The 18732-nt window shown below is 44.7% G+C and overlaps 3 protein-coding genes across 3 annotated transcripts; 2 read left to right on the forward strand and 1 right to left on the reverse strand.

Annotated features, from left to right (window-relative positions):
* The first annotated feature begins 3 nt into the window (after positions 1–3).
* Positions 4–3862, forward strand: ATP5PB (ATP synthase peripheral stalk-membrane subunit b). The gene is made up of 7 exons (XM_059831177.1): positions 4–60; positions 165–207; positions 585–730; positions 1243–1406; positions 1813–1938; positions 2160–2339; positions 2922–3862. Exons 1-7 carry the CDS (start codon positions 33–35, stop codon positions 2991–2993), a joined length of 759 nt encoding a protein of 252 aa, XP_059687160.1. The 5' UTR covers positions 4–32; the 3' UTR covers positions 2994–3862.
* An 8380-nt stretch (positions 3863–12242) lies between these two features.
* ADORA3 (adenosine A3 receptor) lies at positions 12243–14285 on the reverse strand. The gene is made up of 2 exons (XM_009818930.1): positions 13936–14285; positions 12243–12846 (listed from the first exon to the last, which is right to left on the reverse strand). The coding sequence occupies exons 1-2, from the start codon at positions 14283–14285 to the stop codon at positions 12243–12245; spliced, it is 954 nt and encodes a 317-aa protein (XP_009817232.1).
* A 1516-nt stretch (positions 14286–15801) lies between these two features.
* LOC104262542 (adenosine receptor A3-like) lies at positions 15802–18325 on the forward strand. Its single transcript, XM_009818941.2, has 3 exons — positions 15802–15843; positions 16764–17113; positions 17707–18325. The coding sequence occupies exons 1-3, from the start codon at positions 15802–15804 to the stop codon at positions 18323–18325; spliced, it is 1011 nt and encodes a 336-aa protein (XP_009817243.2).
* The last annotated feature ends 407 nt before the right edge of the window (positions 18326–18732 follow it).

Raw genomic sequence — 18732 nt, forward strand, 5'->3', positions numbered from 1 at the left:
TGCCTGCCCTGCCCTGTCCCGCCCCGCCCGCCATGCTCTCCCGCCTCGTCCTCCGCGCCGGTGAGACGGGGGGGGAGCGCCGCCTCCCTGGGGTGGGGACGGCGGGCGGGGGGTAGTCCTGGCTGAGCTCTGGCCTGACGCGCTCTCTGCCTTTCTTCCCTCAGCCCCGGCCGCGCTGAGGAGCCTGCCGCCTCCCGTCACCGTGGGGTGAGTACCGCGGGGGGCGGGCGGCCCGGGGGCCTCGGCAGGCAGCGCTGAGGGCTTTGACCTCCGGCTGAGGCCTGGCGGCCTCTTTGGTGTGCCCGGCCGGCTGCCTGAGGAGGCCTGGGAGCGCCTCAGAAACCTACCAGGCCTTGGTTTTAAATAACGTTATTCTGGGGTTTTGTCCCTCTAATTAACGTTGTGGGCTTATAAAATAGTTACGGTCGGAAGGATTCTCTGGAGGTTATCTAGTCCCGCCCACGTCCTCAAAGGAGGCGTGTCTAATGAATGCCTCCCTGTTTAATTGGAAATGTGTTTGGGCCTCATCTAGGGGTGGGGTTTTCTAAGAAGAAGCTTAATGGAAACTTTCTCATTATTTGTAGTGTATTGCACGCCACAAGACCACTGCATACAACTCAGCAATCTCTGTCTCCTTTGCCACCTCTGCCTGAGAAAGGAGGAGAAGTACGTTATGGTTTGATCCCTGAGGAGTTTTTCCAGTTCCTCTATCCTAAAACAGGAGTTACAGGTTAATATACACTTTTTAAAAAAAAAAAAATGCGTGTTTAGTTATGCTTATTTATTTCTGTCCACCCCTTCTGGCTGCTGAAAAGGTAAAATATTAGGGGAAAATATTTTTTGCATATGCAGAAGGAGGTTGTTAAGAATGAGCCAGTGGAGCGCTTCCTGGCTCTAAAGCTAGGCACCTGTGCTTTAAATAAAGGCTAAAAGAACATCATGAGCGTGATCTTGCAGGGAGATTTATTTCCCTGCTGACCCTCAAATCCTTTAAACAAAGATTTTTGCCTGTTTCTGAATGAGCAGAAGCAGCAGGTCCCATGCAAGGTACAGGTTGCTTCCGCTTCTGGTGCATGCCCTCATGGCACCCTTCCCCTTGGTGGTACTGGGTTTCTGCTTTCTGTCATGGTAAAAGAGAACGCTTCCTGATCTTCTTGTAAGTCTTAAACTAGCTACCTCAGGTGTTTGACTTTAGTGAGCCTCTTTATGCTTTGTACAAATGTTGCTTTATTTTTTCTTTAGGGCCTTACATGTTGGGAACTGGACTCCTGCTTTACTTTCTCTCTAAGGAAATCTATGTAATTAACCATGAGACAGTAGCAGCTGCCTGCATATTATCAGTCATCATTTATGGCATAAAAAAATACGGTGCTGATGTTGCAGCTTTTGCTGACAAACTTAACGAGGTAAAAAAAGAAACCATAATCTAACTTTGTAGTAGTTAATAACTATTCTAAGTTATCTGCTTAAATATTTAAAAGAATACCGTGTTTAGGCTGTCATAAAAATCTGTCTGATACCTTCATAGTGTTGCTTAAATAAGGTATGTTTTAGATCTTATGTTAGTATGGTTACATAAGTCTTCAAAAATGAAACACCTCATACCAGCATGAATGATTTTTTTTAAAGTCCGATTGATTGTGAACCTTAATTCTTCTGTCTTGCCATCTTTTAATCTCAACCCTGGCCCAATCCAGTTTATGCAGACATTTCTTGAATCTTAATGCAGAATTTCAGAAGTTAATTACAGAACACTTGTTTTCCTTGCATCTTGCATTCATTCTGGTGCATATTTTTTGTTTCTTCTTTAAGGAGAAAATGGCTAAAGCTTTAGCTGTGAAAAATGAGAGTATTAAAGATCTTGAGACTGCCATTGAACAGGAGAAAAAGGAGCAATGGAGGGTTGAAGGCCGCAGTTACCTCTTTGACGCTAAACGGGTATGCAGTTCCAGCTTTACTGTTCACTTCCTCTGCAGTCTCCGCTACATAATCTGGGTGCCTCTTAAAATGCGAACAAGTAACAAACCATTTACCCTCTGTGGGTGGAGACCGGTCCAGTTCCACCGCCTGATCCAGTGACTTTCGCTATAGAACGTGTTCTGCTGCTGTTTTGTATTCTTGCCAAACGTTAACCCTTTGATTTCATCTTCTGTGTCTAGAATAATATTGCAATGTTGCTGGAAACTAATTATCGAGAAAGATTACTGACAGTGTACAATGAAGTAAAGAAAAGGCTGGACTATCAAGTGGCTATGCAGAATTTAAAGCGTCAGAAAGAACAAGATCACATGATTCACTGGGTGGAGAAAAATGTTGTTCAGAGCATCACACCTCAACAGGTACTTGCTTTTTTTAATCTGCTTTACATTTTAGTCTGTACAGATATTTGCTGTCCTCTGATTCTGGCCTAAGCCAGGTGATGATAGGCCACTTTCAAATGTGGCTGCGATGCATCCCTACTGCCAAGTAAGGGCTAACAAGCCCAGTTACTAGGTACCAGATGCTTGTGTTGCTGGTGATTTAAGCTAGAATGATGTGTGGTGGTTGTTGTTGCGGCATAGAGCTAAGCTTGGGATAAGTTGTGTGGCTAACAGGTCAGGGAATTCACTTGTAAAATTCTCTTTCTAAGACCATGGCAGCTTAAGATCTGCAGATGGGCTTTAGATGTCCTTTCTTTTAAAGAATGAAGCTGAGAAGAATAAAGAAAACATGTTCCTAGCACTGCATGCAGATGCTTTAATGCAGGTCGTTGTTTGGGTTTGAATCTCTGACTTCATGAGCTATACTTATATCACTTTTAATCTGTAACTTTTTATGGGTCTAAAAAGGAGTATCTAAAATGCATTAGGATGTGTATTTTGCTTGTTTAAATGTCTTTCACAAAGTCTTTCTTCTGAAAGCTGTTTTCTTTTCTTTTGCAGCAGAAGGAGAGTATCGCAAAGTGCATTTTGGACCTGAAGGCGTTATCGAAGAATGCACAGGCAGCAGTGTAACCATGTGTAACACTGACATGTCTCGTGACTTACTGTTGGAAACTGTATGATGCTAAAGTATCATTAAACAAACAAACAAAACACTCTGCTGTCTTTTACTAGCAGTAGCAACAGTAATTTCCTTTTTGTGTTTGAAGTAGCTACATCTGTCACATAAACCACTACAGTTAGTTTATAGTGGGGACTTACTTGCAACCATGGTATGTGCAATTCTGTTTGCTTCCTTGTTTGGTCATGAACACCTCCAGAGATAAGATACAGAACTTCACAGTGAAAAAATTCTGGTGCTAATACAATGATCAGTTGTTGTTTTAGAATTCTGTGTGATAATGACCTATAGATATCTACTGTAAGTGTAAACATGTTCTAAAATCAAAATGAGTGCCAATGCTCCCGTTCACCTAGTCCAGTACTTGGAGGTACTCTGAATGAATGTCCTCATTTTAAAAATGAACTGAAAAACCCCCACTTTCATAACAAAGCTTCAAACAGTGAAGAAAGCATCTTCCTGTTCTGTGGAAAAGATGTAGCTGGCAGGAAATGTATCGAAAGCTACCGGAAAACTTGGCTTCAGCTGAACTCACCAGTATTGAGTTTAAAACAGTGCATTCTAGAGGGTGTTTTTTTCTGGATTTTTCATAAAAAGAAGAGCACAACTTTTTTCTGGTTTTTTTTTCTTTTTTGCGTAACAAGGAAAACGGTTTTATGTGTATTATCATAGTATACAATATGAGCCTTTTCATTTTCTTCTAATAGGAAACTTGTTATATCTCAAATGTCCCAGCTGAGCAAAGCACTTACCTATGTATAATCCCATCCTTTCTGTGTTGGGAAGTGATTTATTTAGTAAATAAACTTAAGTAAGCAGACTAGGGTGTGCTGACATGCCTTTTTCATATGGATTGGTACTGCAGTAGGAAAATGCTTATTTTTAGTGGTGTTAGTAAAATAGCACAGTTTTCTACAGCTGTCAATACAACAGTTTAGCAAAAAAAGGTGTTCTTTAGAGGTAGGCACCTTACTTAAAAGTAAGTTATGTTAAGCTGAAGCTGACTTACTATTTTTAGATCAATAGTTCCTGAGAATGCAGGTGTTTTTCATACTTTCCTGGGTTTTTTAATTTAAAAAAGTGAAGTTGCTCAACTTCCGCATTTGTGTAACCCCACATTTGAATGACATTTGAGCTTTTGAGCTTTAACTAGTTTGACAGATTCTTTTCACAAAGCAAGTGGTTAAACTGCTGTGCTAACGCTTCAGGAGTCTCCTAGCAGAAGGCAGGCAGCAATTCTATGGTGCAAGGTAAGACAGAGCTGTATCACTTGTTACTTTTATTACTGCAAACACAATGCACTTCTAGACTTGGTGTAGGAACTGGGAGTTCTTAACCGTTTGACTTCAGGAACGTGGGCAACAATGGGCATGCAGTAGAAAAAGATGACAGCAACAGAGAATGGGATGTTTACTTAAACATTGTTGTTAGCAATACTTCTATGTTAGTAACACTGTGCAGTTTGCAAGCCATGTAGTGAGAAATACCAGAGTAGGAATTTTGTTGTAGAGTGGTATTTCCTATCTTTAAGATTCTACCCTCAAATTTGAGAAGTTACCGTTCCTGCTTTGGTGGAAAAAAGATCAGTATAACTTGAGAAAGAAAAACTTTGAAGGGGCATTTTGTCAAAGCTGCTTCTGATCATGAAAATGTTCATAAAGTTCATTCAGTTCTAGCGGCTGCAAAAATCATACTGCGGGTGCTTTTTTAGTTATTAAATATGCTCTGTAATTTTGAAAGAAGGCAGCATATTCATAAGTGTAGTGAATGTGCATATGCAGGAACAAGATACTGGGAAGTAGGGTTCATGCTCAGTAATCACCAGGTTTGCTGCTGTGGCTTTGTGCCAGTTGTATAAGATGGCTGAAGAATTGATAAAAACTAAGTCTGTGAGTTAGAAGGGGGTGATAGATTTGTTTTGCTGTAGTGTGTGTGTAGGTATATGTATATAAATACAACTTTTTTTTTCCCCTGCTCTCCTTTTAGCTTCTCTTACTGTTGATTAGTGTTTGGAGAGAATGGGAAGTCGTTCCTCAAAAACAAATGCAGGTATTTTCTTCTTTAAGGAATTTTCTTAGATGCATTATTCTTGACTAAGTTGATACTGTCCTGACTCAGAAAGGGCTGCTGTGGGGTTAGCTCAGCAGGAGATGTATGCATTTGGGGAAGAACTGGATGGCTGCCAAAGGCTGCTGTGGGACAGTAATAATATTAACACATTTTTCTGTCTGGTCTTTCCACCTTCAGCCCTCTGGCAGGGAAATGTTATGCTTAAAGTAATACTTACTTGAATAGGCACATGCCTCTATGTAGTTCTTGTTGCTTGTAATATTACTGGAGAAATTAACAAGTCTTAAAACCAGTTTTTGATACTTTTTTTTTCTGTTCACTTTCAGTTACAACAGAACCCATTTCCACTACTGTCACTGTACATACCACTGTATATACCTCTGCAGCTACTTTAAAAGCTTCAGAAGTCAAATGCTGGATTGATAAGTAAATGCTTCACCTTTATTTCCTGACTTCAAATGCAGAGTTCCCTGACACTGCAGACTCCTCCTCTAAGGGAGGAGTTATATGTAATAGATTCTATGTTTTGGGGTTTTAAATGGTTGCTTAGAACTTCCTAGTCTGTGCACTGGATATTTAATTCATAGTGATGCTTAATGCAGATACACACCTTTTAGTCTCATGGGGCTTAGGGTAAATCATGTATTTCATAAAGTTTGGTGAATTTGAGCACTACTGATTCTTCAACACCTCTGTTAAAACTGGGGATTCAGACGCTATTTTCTATGTGTCAACAGCCATGAAATACTCTACATATCGCTAGCCTTTATCTCTGGCATCCTGTTGGCTGTTCTGGTTTTTGCAATCATCTCCCTCTTCAGAAAAAGTAAGTGACACAGTAGAGGGAATAACAGCAGCATGATGATCCACACCTGGTGGCAGAGAAGTGCTTAATATCTTGTGCTGCACATCTTAACATGGGTGGTGCTAAGTTTCCTTGCTTTTCAGGCTGCATCTTACAGCACTAGGGTTTCAAAGTAACTTCTGCAGAAGTTACTTTGAAAGAGGCTCAAACTATGTCTTCCTTGAATAATTAATGTATTGATGAACAGGTCATTCCTGGCAGTAGCTCTTCATGAATCATCCCAGGGGCTGTTTTCACAGAAGAATTAACTTTAGCACTGATGAATTGTGGTGGGTTTTGTTGGTTGTGTTTGGTTTGGGATTTTTGTCGTAACACTGGCCACAGAGTTCTCACCAAATTCATCAGGCACTTTCATCTTTGCGGTGGGTTTTGTTGGTTGTGTTTGGTTTGGGATTTTTGTTGTAACACTGGCCACAGAGTTCTCACCAAATTCATCAGGCACTTTCATTTTTGCCGCTTCCAGCAGGTGGGTGGGGACTTGGGCTACCCTCCTCCTGGGACTGCCAAACTGCTCGCTTTGCACGGGTTTTACAGGCTACGTCGAAGCCATGCACTCTCTGGTGCCGCTCTGTCCCCCCACCCTTGCACCTCTCTTGCACTGCTGTTTCCAAACACGGAGCAGACAGCTGAGACTAGTATCTCTCCTCTACTTCCTAGAGTATAAGAGATCCCACCAAAATTTACAAGAGCAAGCTTCCTCCCAGACAGCAACTGAGGAATCTGCTAAGAACATCCAGGTAAAGGTCACAACTATTATTTCTAATACTTTATGCAGAGACTTCAGATTCTTGATAGAATGGTAAATATTAACTTGAGGGGGGGGAAAAGAGGTTTGTTCTTGCAAGACTCAAGTGTTTAGTTGACGGTTCTTTTGGCTAAGGAAAAGTGCTTTCTTTTGTGCATCCAAGGCTTCACCTGTGTTTATAGTTGCAGGGAGTTACCTGAGGAGGTACCTGGACAGTAGGAGGAAAGATATTCCTTCTCTGATACCACAGGGCTCAAATGCCATACTCCCCATCAATTTCAAGGGTTCTGAGGCTAAACTAAACCACTAGTTAGGCAGGTTAGGGGAAAATCTTTTTAAAGGGCAAGCATTTCTGCAGTTTTCGTTTGTGTTATTTATTCTTTGGAAGCCCCTAATGCAGGATCCTGAGATAGACTAACAACTGGTCTGATCCAGCACAGTGTTTACTAGATTTCCCATATGTAGGGACAGACTGTGACTGCTTATGGTGTGTAGTGTTGAGCACAAATTAAAAGCAGGAAATTCATGCTGAGATGTGATGCTTGCACACTCTAATGTTGTGGCTTCTTTCACATTCCCAGAACGAGGTTGCCTATGCCACTCTGGTCTTCCAGCAGAGTCAGACACCAATGGCTGTGTGATGATGAAGTTTCTAGTGAAACAAAGATGCTTGTACTTTCTGAACATCAAATGCTGCCGGAACATTATACAAGGCCTGTAATGCTCTGAGAAATGCCAGAACTGCTGTATGTAACATCAGCTCATTTTATAGTTATAAGGGGAAACTAATGTTGCCAAGGGTTGTGGACAAATTGCTTTTTATACCGTATTTCCTCATCTGTAGAAATCTGAGTGAGTCCATACAATGCACTTGTAAAGTTTCCCTTTGTGTGTTTGCTATTGCTTTGAACTACTGAAGAGAACTGAAAATGGAAATGTTTCTCTGCATTTATTCATGTTTGTGCCCTTTTTTCCTTTTTCTGTCACTGACCATGGCAATCAAAAAACATGAAAAATGCCAAGTGCTCCGATTAGTTATTTTCTGCTCACTGAAGTTATGATAATGAAATGTTTGTTGCAGGATTGGGTCACGTAAAAGAAATGCACAATCACAGCGCGACCGTCAAAATTTTTGGAAACGTTAATTCGTGTTATTACCCATAGTGTTCTAAATATATTGTAAAAAGTTAAAAAGCATCCCCTTTTCATAAACTGGGGAAAAGTTACCACTAGTGATGCAGTCTTAGCAGCCACAGTGAAGCATCTCTGCATGTTCCTGTGCTCACGGGTGGGAGGCCTGGTGTCCGAGGAATTACAGCGATCTCTGTCTGTCGTACAACGCTTCTCCTGCGAGGCTGAATCGGAGCGAAGTGTCCTCCTGCTGCCTCAGCCCTCTGGGCTTCAGAAGCATACTTGTTTCTGGTCACCAGAGAGTGTCAGATTCTGGCAGGTATTTCCCGTTTCTGAAAATGCAGATGATTGCGTGCGTGCTATTGTAAACACCTCTCTAGAGGAATCTCTTAGACATGACAAGCGCCTCAGGTCCTACAGCTGAAGACAGCAAGGCTGGTATCTGAGAGGCTTCCAAGGCGTGAGGCTGGGTGTGCCGTCGGATGGCAGCACCAAGCCGCAGATGGGCAGCTGGATTTCGCTCAGCTGGGGCTGGTGCGGTTGTCTTTCCAAGAAGCAGTTAGCAGAGCAGCGGCTCCACCTCTGCCAGCTCTCGTGGGTTGTGCTGCCTTCGTGACTGCGGAAGCTGGGGAAGGCCAGGGGACCGCCGAAAAGCAGGTGCACAGACGCTGTTACGTTGTGAAATCTGGCTGGAGAGGCGGTGTTGGTAAAGCTACTGACCGTTTTACAGGGTCAGGAGTAGAACTTGTGGTCTTTGTTTTGCTGCATCTCTCTCAGTCTTGGCAGTTTTTTCAAGTGCTATTTAATAGAAACAATACTATATTACTCCTCAAAATGTGCAGCTGCTGAGAGGCTCATGAGGGATGACTGTAGTTCATTCACAATTTGTTTGTTTGTTTAAAATAAGTAACAATGTTAGTCTGCTGCCTGGCAGCAACTGAGAAATAAGAATGTCTGAAATTTACCTGGCTTGCACAAATGTTACTTCACCGTACCAAGAAGCATGCTGCCTTCCTGTGGAAGATGCTGTTAGATCCTGTTTTAAAAGTACAAGAAAAGGTGACTCACCACAGGCTTTCCCCCCCGCCCCCGAGACCAGCTAGGATGTTGGGGTTTTCACGTAGATGTTTCCTCGCCATGAATTGTACCAGGACTTAGCACAACCATTTCATGTACTTTGTGAAACGTTGCCAACCCCAGTGCAGCAATTTTGTGTGCCTGCCTACAGCGCTGAGTGTGGTACAGCCCTTGGAGATGGAGGGTAACGGAGAACCTCTGTTTGTTGCGTGGCTGCTAATGAGTCCCAGACTCATCCCAGAGCATCCGTCTGTCTCTCCCTTTCCCACACCAAGACCTCTGCATAATCATACACAGCTTTTAATAGTAGCCATCAGCCAACTCCTTGCTTTAAAGACAGAGTAATTTGGGACAACTGTGTTTGCTAACCAGAATAGAGGAGGCATTGTGCGTCCTCTGTTGCTCTGTTCTGGTTCTCCCATTTTCACTATTTCGGTAGGTTTCTGCTAGAGGTGTTTGCACTTGTGGTCTCCCTGAAGAGAAGCTTTCACAGCAGGAATTTGCCTGGGGATGGGAAAGTCCAGTACAAATTGTCCAGCCCTGGGAGGGTGGGTGAAAACGGCTCGCAGGTTAAATGGTGCTTTGGAGGGTGCATGGACAGTAGTGGCCTATGATATTCCCTGGCATTTTGGAATGGACACCTGGTTGCAATGTTAAAAGGATGGATTATCAGAGGTACGGCAATGATGTTGATGTGACTCTCAACCAGCAATGAGTCAGCTCTCGCAGGAGAGCTAAATCCTTTGCTCTCCCTGAGTGATATTTGTATACACGTGGACTGCTGGCATGTGCCTTCACCCATCTTCACATCTAATTTAAGCATTATTCAGCCTGTTTGATCTCTGCCTGGGGCTGAACACCGCAACTAATTCCGGAGCAACTGCTGGAAGTGAGAGCTGGGGACCTAGACCTGCATGAGCGTTTTCCAGCCAGCAGCACCACTGGCAGAAGCCAGCTGACGAACCCTCTCCCACAGTGAGGCAGCCGCTCTGCGGGTTGCCTTACAGAGAGAGGCTGGGTCTGGCGGTGGTGAGCATCTTGCTTCATCGCTGAACGGTGAGCTGTTGCCTGGGGTTTTCTCTCAGGGGACTGAGAGGGTCCGTCGGCTTGCTGAGACTGCTCTCCTTTGCCACTTTCTTTCAGAAGGCAGGACAGCTTCCCCTGCTCTCAGTCCTCTCTCTTTCTGTTCTCTTTCTCTGTTTCCTTATGCCGCCTTCTCTTGGAGTTTGTCAAGCAGCCTGCTAGGAATTTGGTGTGGTGTGGCTCCCTCTTTTCTCACTTTCTCAAAAATACATAGGGAAAGTTTGCTGTGTGTCCTTCTAATGAATAATTTTCTCCTCTTTAGGTGGGACTTGTTTTTCTGCTGAAAGCAATCAGTTCTATCAACCGATAATGAGAGATCATGTAGCAAAATTCTGATGTACTTACGCAGTGACTTCCTTTGCTGGCCTGTTTATTAATAGAGTTGAACTGTGTAACAGGGCAGAGCTTTGGCCTGTGACATGGGTTACATCAGATAATAAATTGAGATGTCTGATCTCATCTAAAGGAGCAGACGCCAACACTTTCTGAGATAAATAACAGAATGATGCACTCCCCTTTTCTGCTTTTTCCAGACCACTTTTGTTATGTGAAGATGGAGAAAAAAGAGCCCAGCCTTTGACCTATTTTCAGCTTGACCCATGTTCCCTAAAAACAGGCTGTGTGAACTGTGGTGTAATATTTATTGCCATTTCTGTGCCGTCCTAGTCAGGACACCGACTAAAACAGTGTGGATATTTCATGCAGGCTGCTGTTTTGATTGTCATGGTAGGAGAACGGGCTGAATTAGTATAAAATCTATCTAATATTTATTATTATTCATGAAAATGTGACTGTGCTGACTGCAGCACAAGTTGACCAGACTCAAATTCATAGTCTAAACTGACAGAGAAGACAGAGGATGTAAGAATAGTCAGTGAGGACGCACCTGGATTGCGAGCTGCTGTATTACTAACAACAAAGAACATATTTATCCTATTTTTCAGTGGACCCAACCAATCCTTCCGGAAAAAAAAAAAAACAACACTAGACAAAATTTGTCTTAAGTATCTCTTCTGTATTTTGAAATTATTGAATACAAAGCCATATATAGACACATATTTACATACACCTTTAGAGTAGTCTTCAGATCTGACAGATTGCCACAAAAAAAGCAACTGTTCTTCAGGTTTACAGAGGACACTTGCAGCAGATGACATTTAAATCAGGTGTTAGGAAAAGAGTTTGTGATTGTAGGGAGAATTAAGCATGGGAATATGCTGTGCAGGAAGAATCCCCCAAATGGATGTTTTTGGTAGCAAATGAGGAAAATGCATTCTTGATGGGTTTGGGATAGCTGATTCTATCCTTGGTCAGGGAGCTGGGGGAGGAGGGAAGAACTTACATATATCATTAGGGTTTTTTTAACACTCATCTTTTCCTGGCATGCTCCCCTGTCCCCGGCATATCTCATTAATGAATAGCTTCAGCGTGTTTGGCAGTTCGGCTCTTGCCTGGTGCTCTATGTCGGAGGTCAATTTTGCAGGCTTCTGGGGTGAGTGTTGTCTTGATTTACAAGCAGTGGAAGTCTCCCACTGACAGGATCTCCCCAAAGAAGAGGAGGGTCACCAAAGTCAGTCCAGCTTCTGGCCTTTCAGCTGAGATGGTCAGCAGCGGGTGAGGGTAGTTCGACAATGCAGTTGGAGGTGTCACGGGAGATGCTATAGTTATATTGGACAGGTGCTACTGGATAAAAAAACCCCGTCAGGGCAAGTCTGGCTGTGTGTAAGCAACGGGCCTATAACTGGGCAAGAAGAGAAATCAAAATTGTAGCAAAAAGACTTTTCAGGCTTGAGTTAAAATTAGAAATGAACAAGCACTGTTTTTCACCAGCCGGTCATGGATCAGAGCTGGGGAACTAGGAGCAAAAAGTCTGCCCCGTTAACAGTCCTTTGGGTCGCTGCTCTACCAAACAACGCTCAAGCCAATAAATAAAAACTGGAAGGTCCTGTTAAATGAAGATGCTTGCCTGGAAGATCTGGGCTAGGTCAGCAACCACTGAACAGAATTCTCTGGGGTGCAATAATGCAGAAGGTCATGAATGATCCTTTTGAGCTTAATGTCAAATGTGCATCAGATTGAGTAAGAGGAGTTTGCCCTTATCGCAAAACAGTTTGCGCAAGAGCAGGAGTAGATGAGACAGAACATGCATTTTCCCATGAGTTTCTTAACAAAGCACAGTGGTTTACCGATGGTTTGGTATATACTGGCAGGTCAACATTCGCTCTTTATTTATGACTGTTGGTCTGTTGTTTGCTCTGTAAGAACTGGGTCTGGTTTTTTGCACAAGATATAGGTCCTTAAAATTAAAAGGTATGTGGTTTTGAACTTCTTTATCTTGCAAGCATAGACAATGGGGTTCATGGCAGAATTGGCATGGGATAGCAAGATTCCCAAGTACATCAAATAGGGGGGAATCTGACATTCAGGGTAAAAGTAGGAAATGCAGTTTATAATGCACAGCGGCAACCAGGATACTGCAAACAGAAAGAGAACAAGTGCTAGAGATTTGGCTGTCTTGAACTCCTGTCCATAAAAAACTCCTCCCCCTCTCATGCTGGTTGTACCTTGACTTAGCTTTGTCCGGATGATGTAAAAGATTTCAACATACAGAGTACACATGATGACCAGAGGGACAAGGGTCCATGTGAAGAAGCCAAAATATACCATGTAATCCATCCTCATCACAGAGGTAAATCGACACCTGAGACCGTCAGGGTTTCTTGGTTCTGTCTTGCTCCATCCAAACATGGGGACTAATCCTACCAGCAGGGACACAGACCAGCACGAGCCCAGCGCCCACCACACTCTTCTCTCTGTAGTGATTATTTTGTATCTGTTGGAAGAAAACCCAGGTTGTGTTAAACAAGTGTTTAAAATAGTTAAGGATGGTTTCAAGGATTCACATGTTCAAATGCTACGGGTTCTTTGTCACAAAATGGAGCATTAGCTTCTTTCGGGGGCCGGGGCGGGGAACCGAATCTTATTTTGAGATGAGCCCTAACTCTTCATTTGTAACAGTTACTTTGCAGAAGCCCTAAGATGAACTATGTTTAACTTCCCCTCTTTATAATTGGATGTTTTCAGCTATTTTGTTTCTTGTTTCGTTATGATCTTAGTGCTCCTCTTGCCTATATATTGGCAGCTCTATCTTATTTCTCAGCTTCCTTGGGTGTACCTTACTCTTTAAGTTTGGTTTATGCCATTTGCAGGACCAAACTGTTCTTTCACTCTTCGATTTTATAGGTCCTTTCCCCATAAAATATATGACTTCTTTCATGCTTGAGGTTATGCTTTGCATTTCTAGCTTACGTACTTTTCCATTCAAATATAAAAAGTGAATGACTTGTTAAGTTAGCCCTTAGTAAGTCTGTTACTTCTTCAACTCCAGTGGGAAGATTTGTGGCTTGAAAAGTTTTCTGTCTGTGTTCAGGGAGGGAAGAGCAGAGCGGGCACCGAGGGCCACCCAGCAGGGCCGGGGATTGCTCCCAGGGCTGCTCAAAAACTAAAGGAATTTTATTTCAGAGACTAGCCTCAAAAACCGAAAGCAATCTATCGTACTCTCAGCATCCTGCATAATTAACAAAACAGCTGAAGAATTCAACTGTTTGACCACAGACTCATCCTGTGGTCAAACTCTGGTCAGCAATAACGCCGAGCTATCGGCCCCGTACAAACACCCCTGGGGTCTGTCTGCACTGCATTATTAACTGCAGAGGGTGGTTCCTGCTCTAGATAGCTCATTTGGGTGCGCTTTTTGGCACAGGTATCTTCTCCATGCGCTAGCACGCATTTAGAGTAATTCGTTAGAAAAGGGCCAAGATAAGGAGGAGAGAGGAGGTGGCACCCGCGGAGCAGAGGCTGGGCATGGGAAAGCTGGCAGGATCAGGGCCAGCGGAGGGGCCCGTGGTGGTCCAGCACTCACCTGGTTGGCAGCTTCACTCGCAGGTACCTGTCGATCGCGATGGCCAGGAGGGAGAGGATGGATGCATTGGTGAAAACCACCATCAGGCAGCACATAAATAGGCAGGTGTAGAAGTGGATGTGGATGCCCAGACTCACCACGATGGCCAGGGGCATGACAAGGATCCCCACTGCGATATCAGCCAGCGCCAGGGAAACGATGAAGTACATAGTCATGTTCTGAAATGTCGAGTTCAGCTTCACCACCCAGATGACCAGGATGTTACCCAAAGTGGCAAACAAAGCAACCAAGCACTCGGTACCGATGTAAATCCCATCCAGGCTGCTCAGCACCAGGCTGTCGTTTGGCATGGCAAGTCGCTGGAGATGCTCCCACCCTGGCTTGAGCTGCAGAAGGGAGCATGGGCATTGACAACCTCCTGTGGGATTCGTCCTCGGTGTCTGGTGCTCAGTTGTTCCAGTGACTCTCCAGTGTACAAACCTCTTCCAATATTTCACATCCGCGGCACTCAGGCAGCAAATCAGCTGTTGCCTTTCCACAGAGCTGGAAATACCTCAGCATCCAGGAAATGTTCCCTGCTCTGGACACATCTCCTGAAGCTCACAGCACCCCTTCAGCAGCCTGGTATCAGTAAAATACTTCGGAAATCTATTTTGAAGGGAAAAAAAAAATGGACAAACTTCCACAAGCCTGCTTACCAGCAACCTATCAACAAATACTTTAGCTGCTTCCTCTTCCAAGCTACAGTTTTAGAAATGAGAGAACTGTAACCAGAGTTGACTGTGCAAAGCTGCCACTTATCAATCTTGATAATCGCTCTGTAGTCACTATAGGAAATGAGGCAGTTCAGGGGACGTTAGAAGGGTGTTTCATTAAATTCCAATACTTGATTTAATTCAGGGTATACCATTTCGGTTAAGGCCCTGAGGTGGCCAAAAAACGCTCTTTACTTGGACCTTTCTCAGTCTGGCAAGAACGCTATCATAATTCAGGTGATGTTTTCAGTGAGAGCCCTCATTTCCACTAGAAATCAGTATGATGACCAACCAAGTCATGTTCAGAGGGTGGCATACTTTCCTATGTTTTGTTTATAGAAAACAGAGAAACCAAGGAAAGGCGTGGGAAGTGATGAGAAATAGGGGGGAGAGGGTGTGAAAGCTGTGATCTGTTTGCTGCAGGTGGTGCTTTGCTCCTTGACGTGGGTCTGCAGTGAAGGAGCTGCTCCCGTTTCAGGTGAAACTGAGAAGAGATGCAAACACGTGCGCTCGTGTCCGCCTGCGAGGCGCAGGGCAGCCTGGCTCTCGGGCACATAGAAACGCACACTCTCCGGGAATGAGCAAATGGCAAGTGAACAATCAGGTGGATGGTGCCATATTAGTGTAACGAAGCCTTAAGCAAGCATGGGTAATGCTCGGTTTCCCGGACACTGAGTCCTCCATCTCTTCCACTCAACTTTCTGGCAAAACTGAGGATGGGGAAGTGAAATCAGTCTGGGAGAAGACAGAGACAGAAATAAATGAGACTTCTTTATTGTCTGCTATCAAAAGAGTTGCACAAATTCTGCTTCCTTGAAATCAATGTAAGTGCTTCTTTATCCCTGACTGGAGGGCGCTTTGGTAGAATTACTGCTGGGAAAATGGTGAGCTGTCTGTAGACAGTCCCAGTCTGCAGCTGAACTTGGCTGTGCCGGTTTTCTAATCAAAGCTGACACAGGATATCTGTGGGTGCCGGAGATAAATCCCAGGAGAGGCATGTGTGAGGTCACAGCTGGGATGTGTGCTAGGCTTTTGTCAGCTGAACGAGTTACTTCTCCAGCAAGTACCTGGGAAGGAGCAGGCAGCTGGCACTTTGCAGCTTTGAGCAGACATGGGAAATGTCTGTGTCCTCCCGGCTGCCGGCCATGCTTGGGTAAGAGCATGACCCACTTCCTGCGCTCGTTGTGCATCTCCTCTCTCGACCTCAGCTGCCAGCTTCTTTTTTCTGTCATCTACTCCTGTGGCTGCAGCCAGATGCCGCTCCTAGAGACAGCTACTGCAATGCTGAGTTACAGGGACTTTCATAGGGCTCACCCTCCTCTGCTGCCCTGGGCCTGCTCTAAACGCAGCTCCAGAGAACAAGAACTTGGTACTGCATGGGACCTTAGGGGACCAGCTTCTGTCACGGAGTCAAGAGAAAATGTTTCACCTTCCATTTGCCTTTTGCTCACCCAAAATCCAGCTGAACGTCTCCCCATTTGCCCTCCTCACCCCTTCTTTGTGGCAGAGGAATGGACTAGATCACTCAAGGTCCCTTGGTCCTATTTTCTCTGATGCTACAGCTACACTGCATGTAGTATAGACTGAGCAGGCTTTAAAGAAGCTTGGAGACGGAGCGATCTAGCTGCAGTGCCATATAGCTGTGCATTGGCTAATTCACCCTGCTAGATAGTACAAGCACCCAACTGGGGAGGAAATTGTGTGTTTGGGGCTAAAATAGACTAGCAAATGTACCACATCCAACAGCTACCTGTGGTTTGTTCAAGTGTGATGCTGCCACTGTATAACGTTGACTCTTCTACAAAAGCACACGTAAATATGTTGAAACCTCAAGAAGGCAGAAAGAAAGATGTTACGGGGCTTGTTATAGAAGATCTGATAAATGGATATTCATGGACAATTTGCTCTGCTCATCTTTAAAGAGTGAGTTGCGTATGCAGATCGGAAAGCATGATAAATTCTGAATGAGGGACTTAATTGAAGGCAGATCAAGGAGGAGCTGGCTTCTGACCTGGCTGCTGGAGGAAAAAAAAAGAATTCACCACAGCATTTCTTAACTTTGGATGTAAACAGCTTCAGATGTCCAAAATGTCAGTAGGCAGCCTGGATGTGATCTATATCACGATGGAGTCTGTTATTGGGATATTTGCAGTGGCGGGCAATGCCTTGGTGATCTGGGCAGTGAAGCTGAACCCAGCTCTTCAGAAGACCACCTTCTTTTACATCATTTCCCTGGCACTCACTGACATTGCCATGGGGATTCTTGTCACACCGCTGGCTGTCATGGTGAGCCTGGGAGTCGTCATGCATTTCTACTCCTGCCTGTTCATGTGCTGCCTGATGATGATCTTTTCTCATGCCTCGATCCTGTCTCTCCTGGCCATTGCAGTAGACAGATACCTGCGAGTGAAGCTGCCGACCAGGTAAGCCTGGGCGAAGGTCCCACCTCATTATCTTTTCCCCATTTCTCTTCCCCCTTATGTTTTCCTCCTCCCGTATTTGCAGCATCATAGGGCTTCCTGGGTATTGTCGGTTCTCTGAGAGAAACCCGCACAAAGGCAGAAGTTCACAAAGTGTAAGCAATGGAGCACCAGCAGTCTGGGCACTCCTGGAAATTCAGCAATGCCTGAAAATCTTAAGCTACAGGGAGTCAGGGAAGGGTTGCTTGTAAATGTTTGTATGCTTCAAGTCTGGATAAGGTGGTGGTCTTTAGGTTTTCCTCTGGGAGAAAGCATACTGCTCTACTGATGCGAGTCAAAATGAACAAGTATTTCTGAGGAAAGGGTTCGACACTGCATCAGTGGGTTCTCATTTAAAAGGGATCGGTGGCTGTTTGGAGGTTCCCCTGTAGTTTCAAAATACATTTTTAAGTATCAGAAACTGCTGAGGACCAACTGTTCTTAACTGGAATGAGGCCAACTAGAAATCAGTGCTTAAAAGCCCAAGTTCCTGAATAGTGTAGTTCTTTTTTCTGAAGAATCGCATCTAACATGGCTGGTGCTTCCTGCCCACCCAGGTATAGGGCAGCCATCACGAAGAAAAGGATTCGTGTGATTCTGGGACTCTGCTGGCTCGTGTCCGTGCTGGTGGGGCTGGTTCCCATGCTGGGGTGGAACCAGCACACGGGCAGCTCCAGCTACATCGAGTGTCGCTATTTGGCTGTGATGAGAATGGATTATGTGGTGTATTTCAGCTTCTTTGCCTGGATCCTCCTTCCCTTGCTCATCATGTGTGCCCTCTACACTGAGATTTTCTACATCATGTGGATAAAACTAAGCCTGAGCTCAGCAAGTCCTCCAGGAGGAGGAACAGTTTGTGGGAAGGAATACAAAACGGCCAAATATCTGGCCCTCATCCTCCTCTTGTTTGCAGTGTCCTGGCTGCCCCTGGGCATCCTAAACTGCATTTTGTTCTTCTGCCCCTCCTGTGCCATCCCGCAGCCTCTGATCTACGTGGGCATCCTGCTGTCTCATGCCAACTCAGCCATGAACCCCATCGTCTATGCCTTCAAAATACAGAAGTTCAAAGAAACTTACATTTTCATTCTGAGGACTTACATCCTGCTCCAGAAGACGGAGTCGGTTATTTCTAGCGCAGAGCATGCAGCAGAGCAGCTGGGAGCGAGCACCGTCTGAGCTGTGCCCTGCTCGGGAGTCTGTCTGGGCTGGATACAACTGAAACGGCGTGGGAGCGACAAGAGTGGGGTGAAAATGGCACAGATGCCAAGACACATCTCTCAGATCATGCATTCTGGAGCAAAAATTGTGTGTATATATCTGCGTTCAGCTAATTAAGCTCCGGACAGTGCAATGCCAAGTTCAGGCTCCTAGCTACCTCCCAAAGCAAACTCCTTTGCGTTTCCGAGGCCAAAGGTATGAGAGGTTTGGAACAGAGTGGTAGCTCGACGGGGGAGTGCTGGGTGCAGGGGAGAGATGAGCATCACTCGTGCTTACGGGTGTTTTGCTCCGTTAACAAAAAGCACGGCCGTGCTCTGCGGGCCGGCGGCGGGGGCTGGCAGGACCCGGGCACCGCCAGCAGCTGC

This window comes from Gavia stellata, chromosome 30 (assembly GCF_030936135.1).
Source record: "Gavia stellata isolate bGavSte3 chromosome 30, bGavSte3.hap2, whole genome shotgun sequence".
NCBI lineage: Eukaryota > Metazoa > Chordata > Aves > Gaviiformes > Gaviidae > Gavia > Gavia stellata.

Excerpts from the sequence above, each read along its gene's own strand:
- ATP5PB (XM_059831177.1), top strand. The coding sequence starts at position 33 with ATGCTCTCCCGCCTCGTCCTCCGCGCCG. Across the intron at positions 61-164 it reads CCGCCTCGTCCTCCGCGCCG|CCCCGGCCGCGCTGAGGAGC; the intron begins GTGAGACGGGGG and ends TTCTTCCCTCAG. Across the intron at positions 208-584 it reads CCGCCTCCCGTCACCGTGGG|TGTATTGCACGCCACAAGAC; the intron begins GTGAGTACCGCG and ends CATTATTTGTAG.
- LOC104262542 (XM_009818941.2), top strand. The coding sequence starts at position 15,802 with ATGGGAAATGTCTGTGTCCTCCCGGCTGCCGGCCATGCTTGG. Across the intron at positions 15,844-16,763 it reads CGGCTGCCGGCCATGCTTGG|CTTCAGATGTCCAAAATGTC; the intron begins GTAAGAGCATGA and ends GGATGTAAACAG. Across the intron at positions 17,114-17,706 it reads CGAGTGAAGCTGCCGACCAG|GTATAGGGCAGCCATCACGA; the intron begins GTAAGCCTGGGC and ends CTGCCCACCCAG.
- ADORA3 (XM_009818930.1), bottom strand. The coding sequence starts at position 14,285 with ATGCCAAACGACAGCCTGGTGCTGAGCAGCCTGGATGGGATTTACATC. Across the intron at positions 12,847-13,935 it reads CGAGTGAAGCTGCCAACCAG|ATACAAAATAATCACTACAG; the intron begins GTGAGTGCTGGA and ends TTCTTCCAACAG.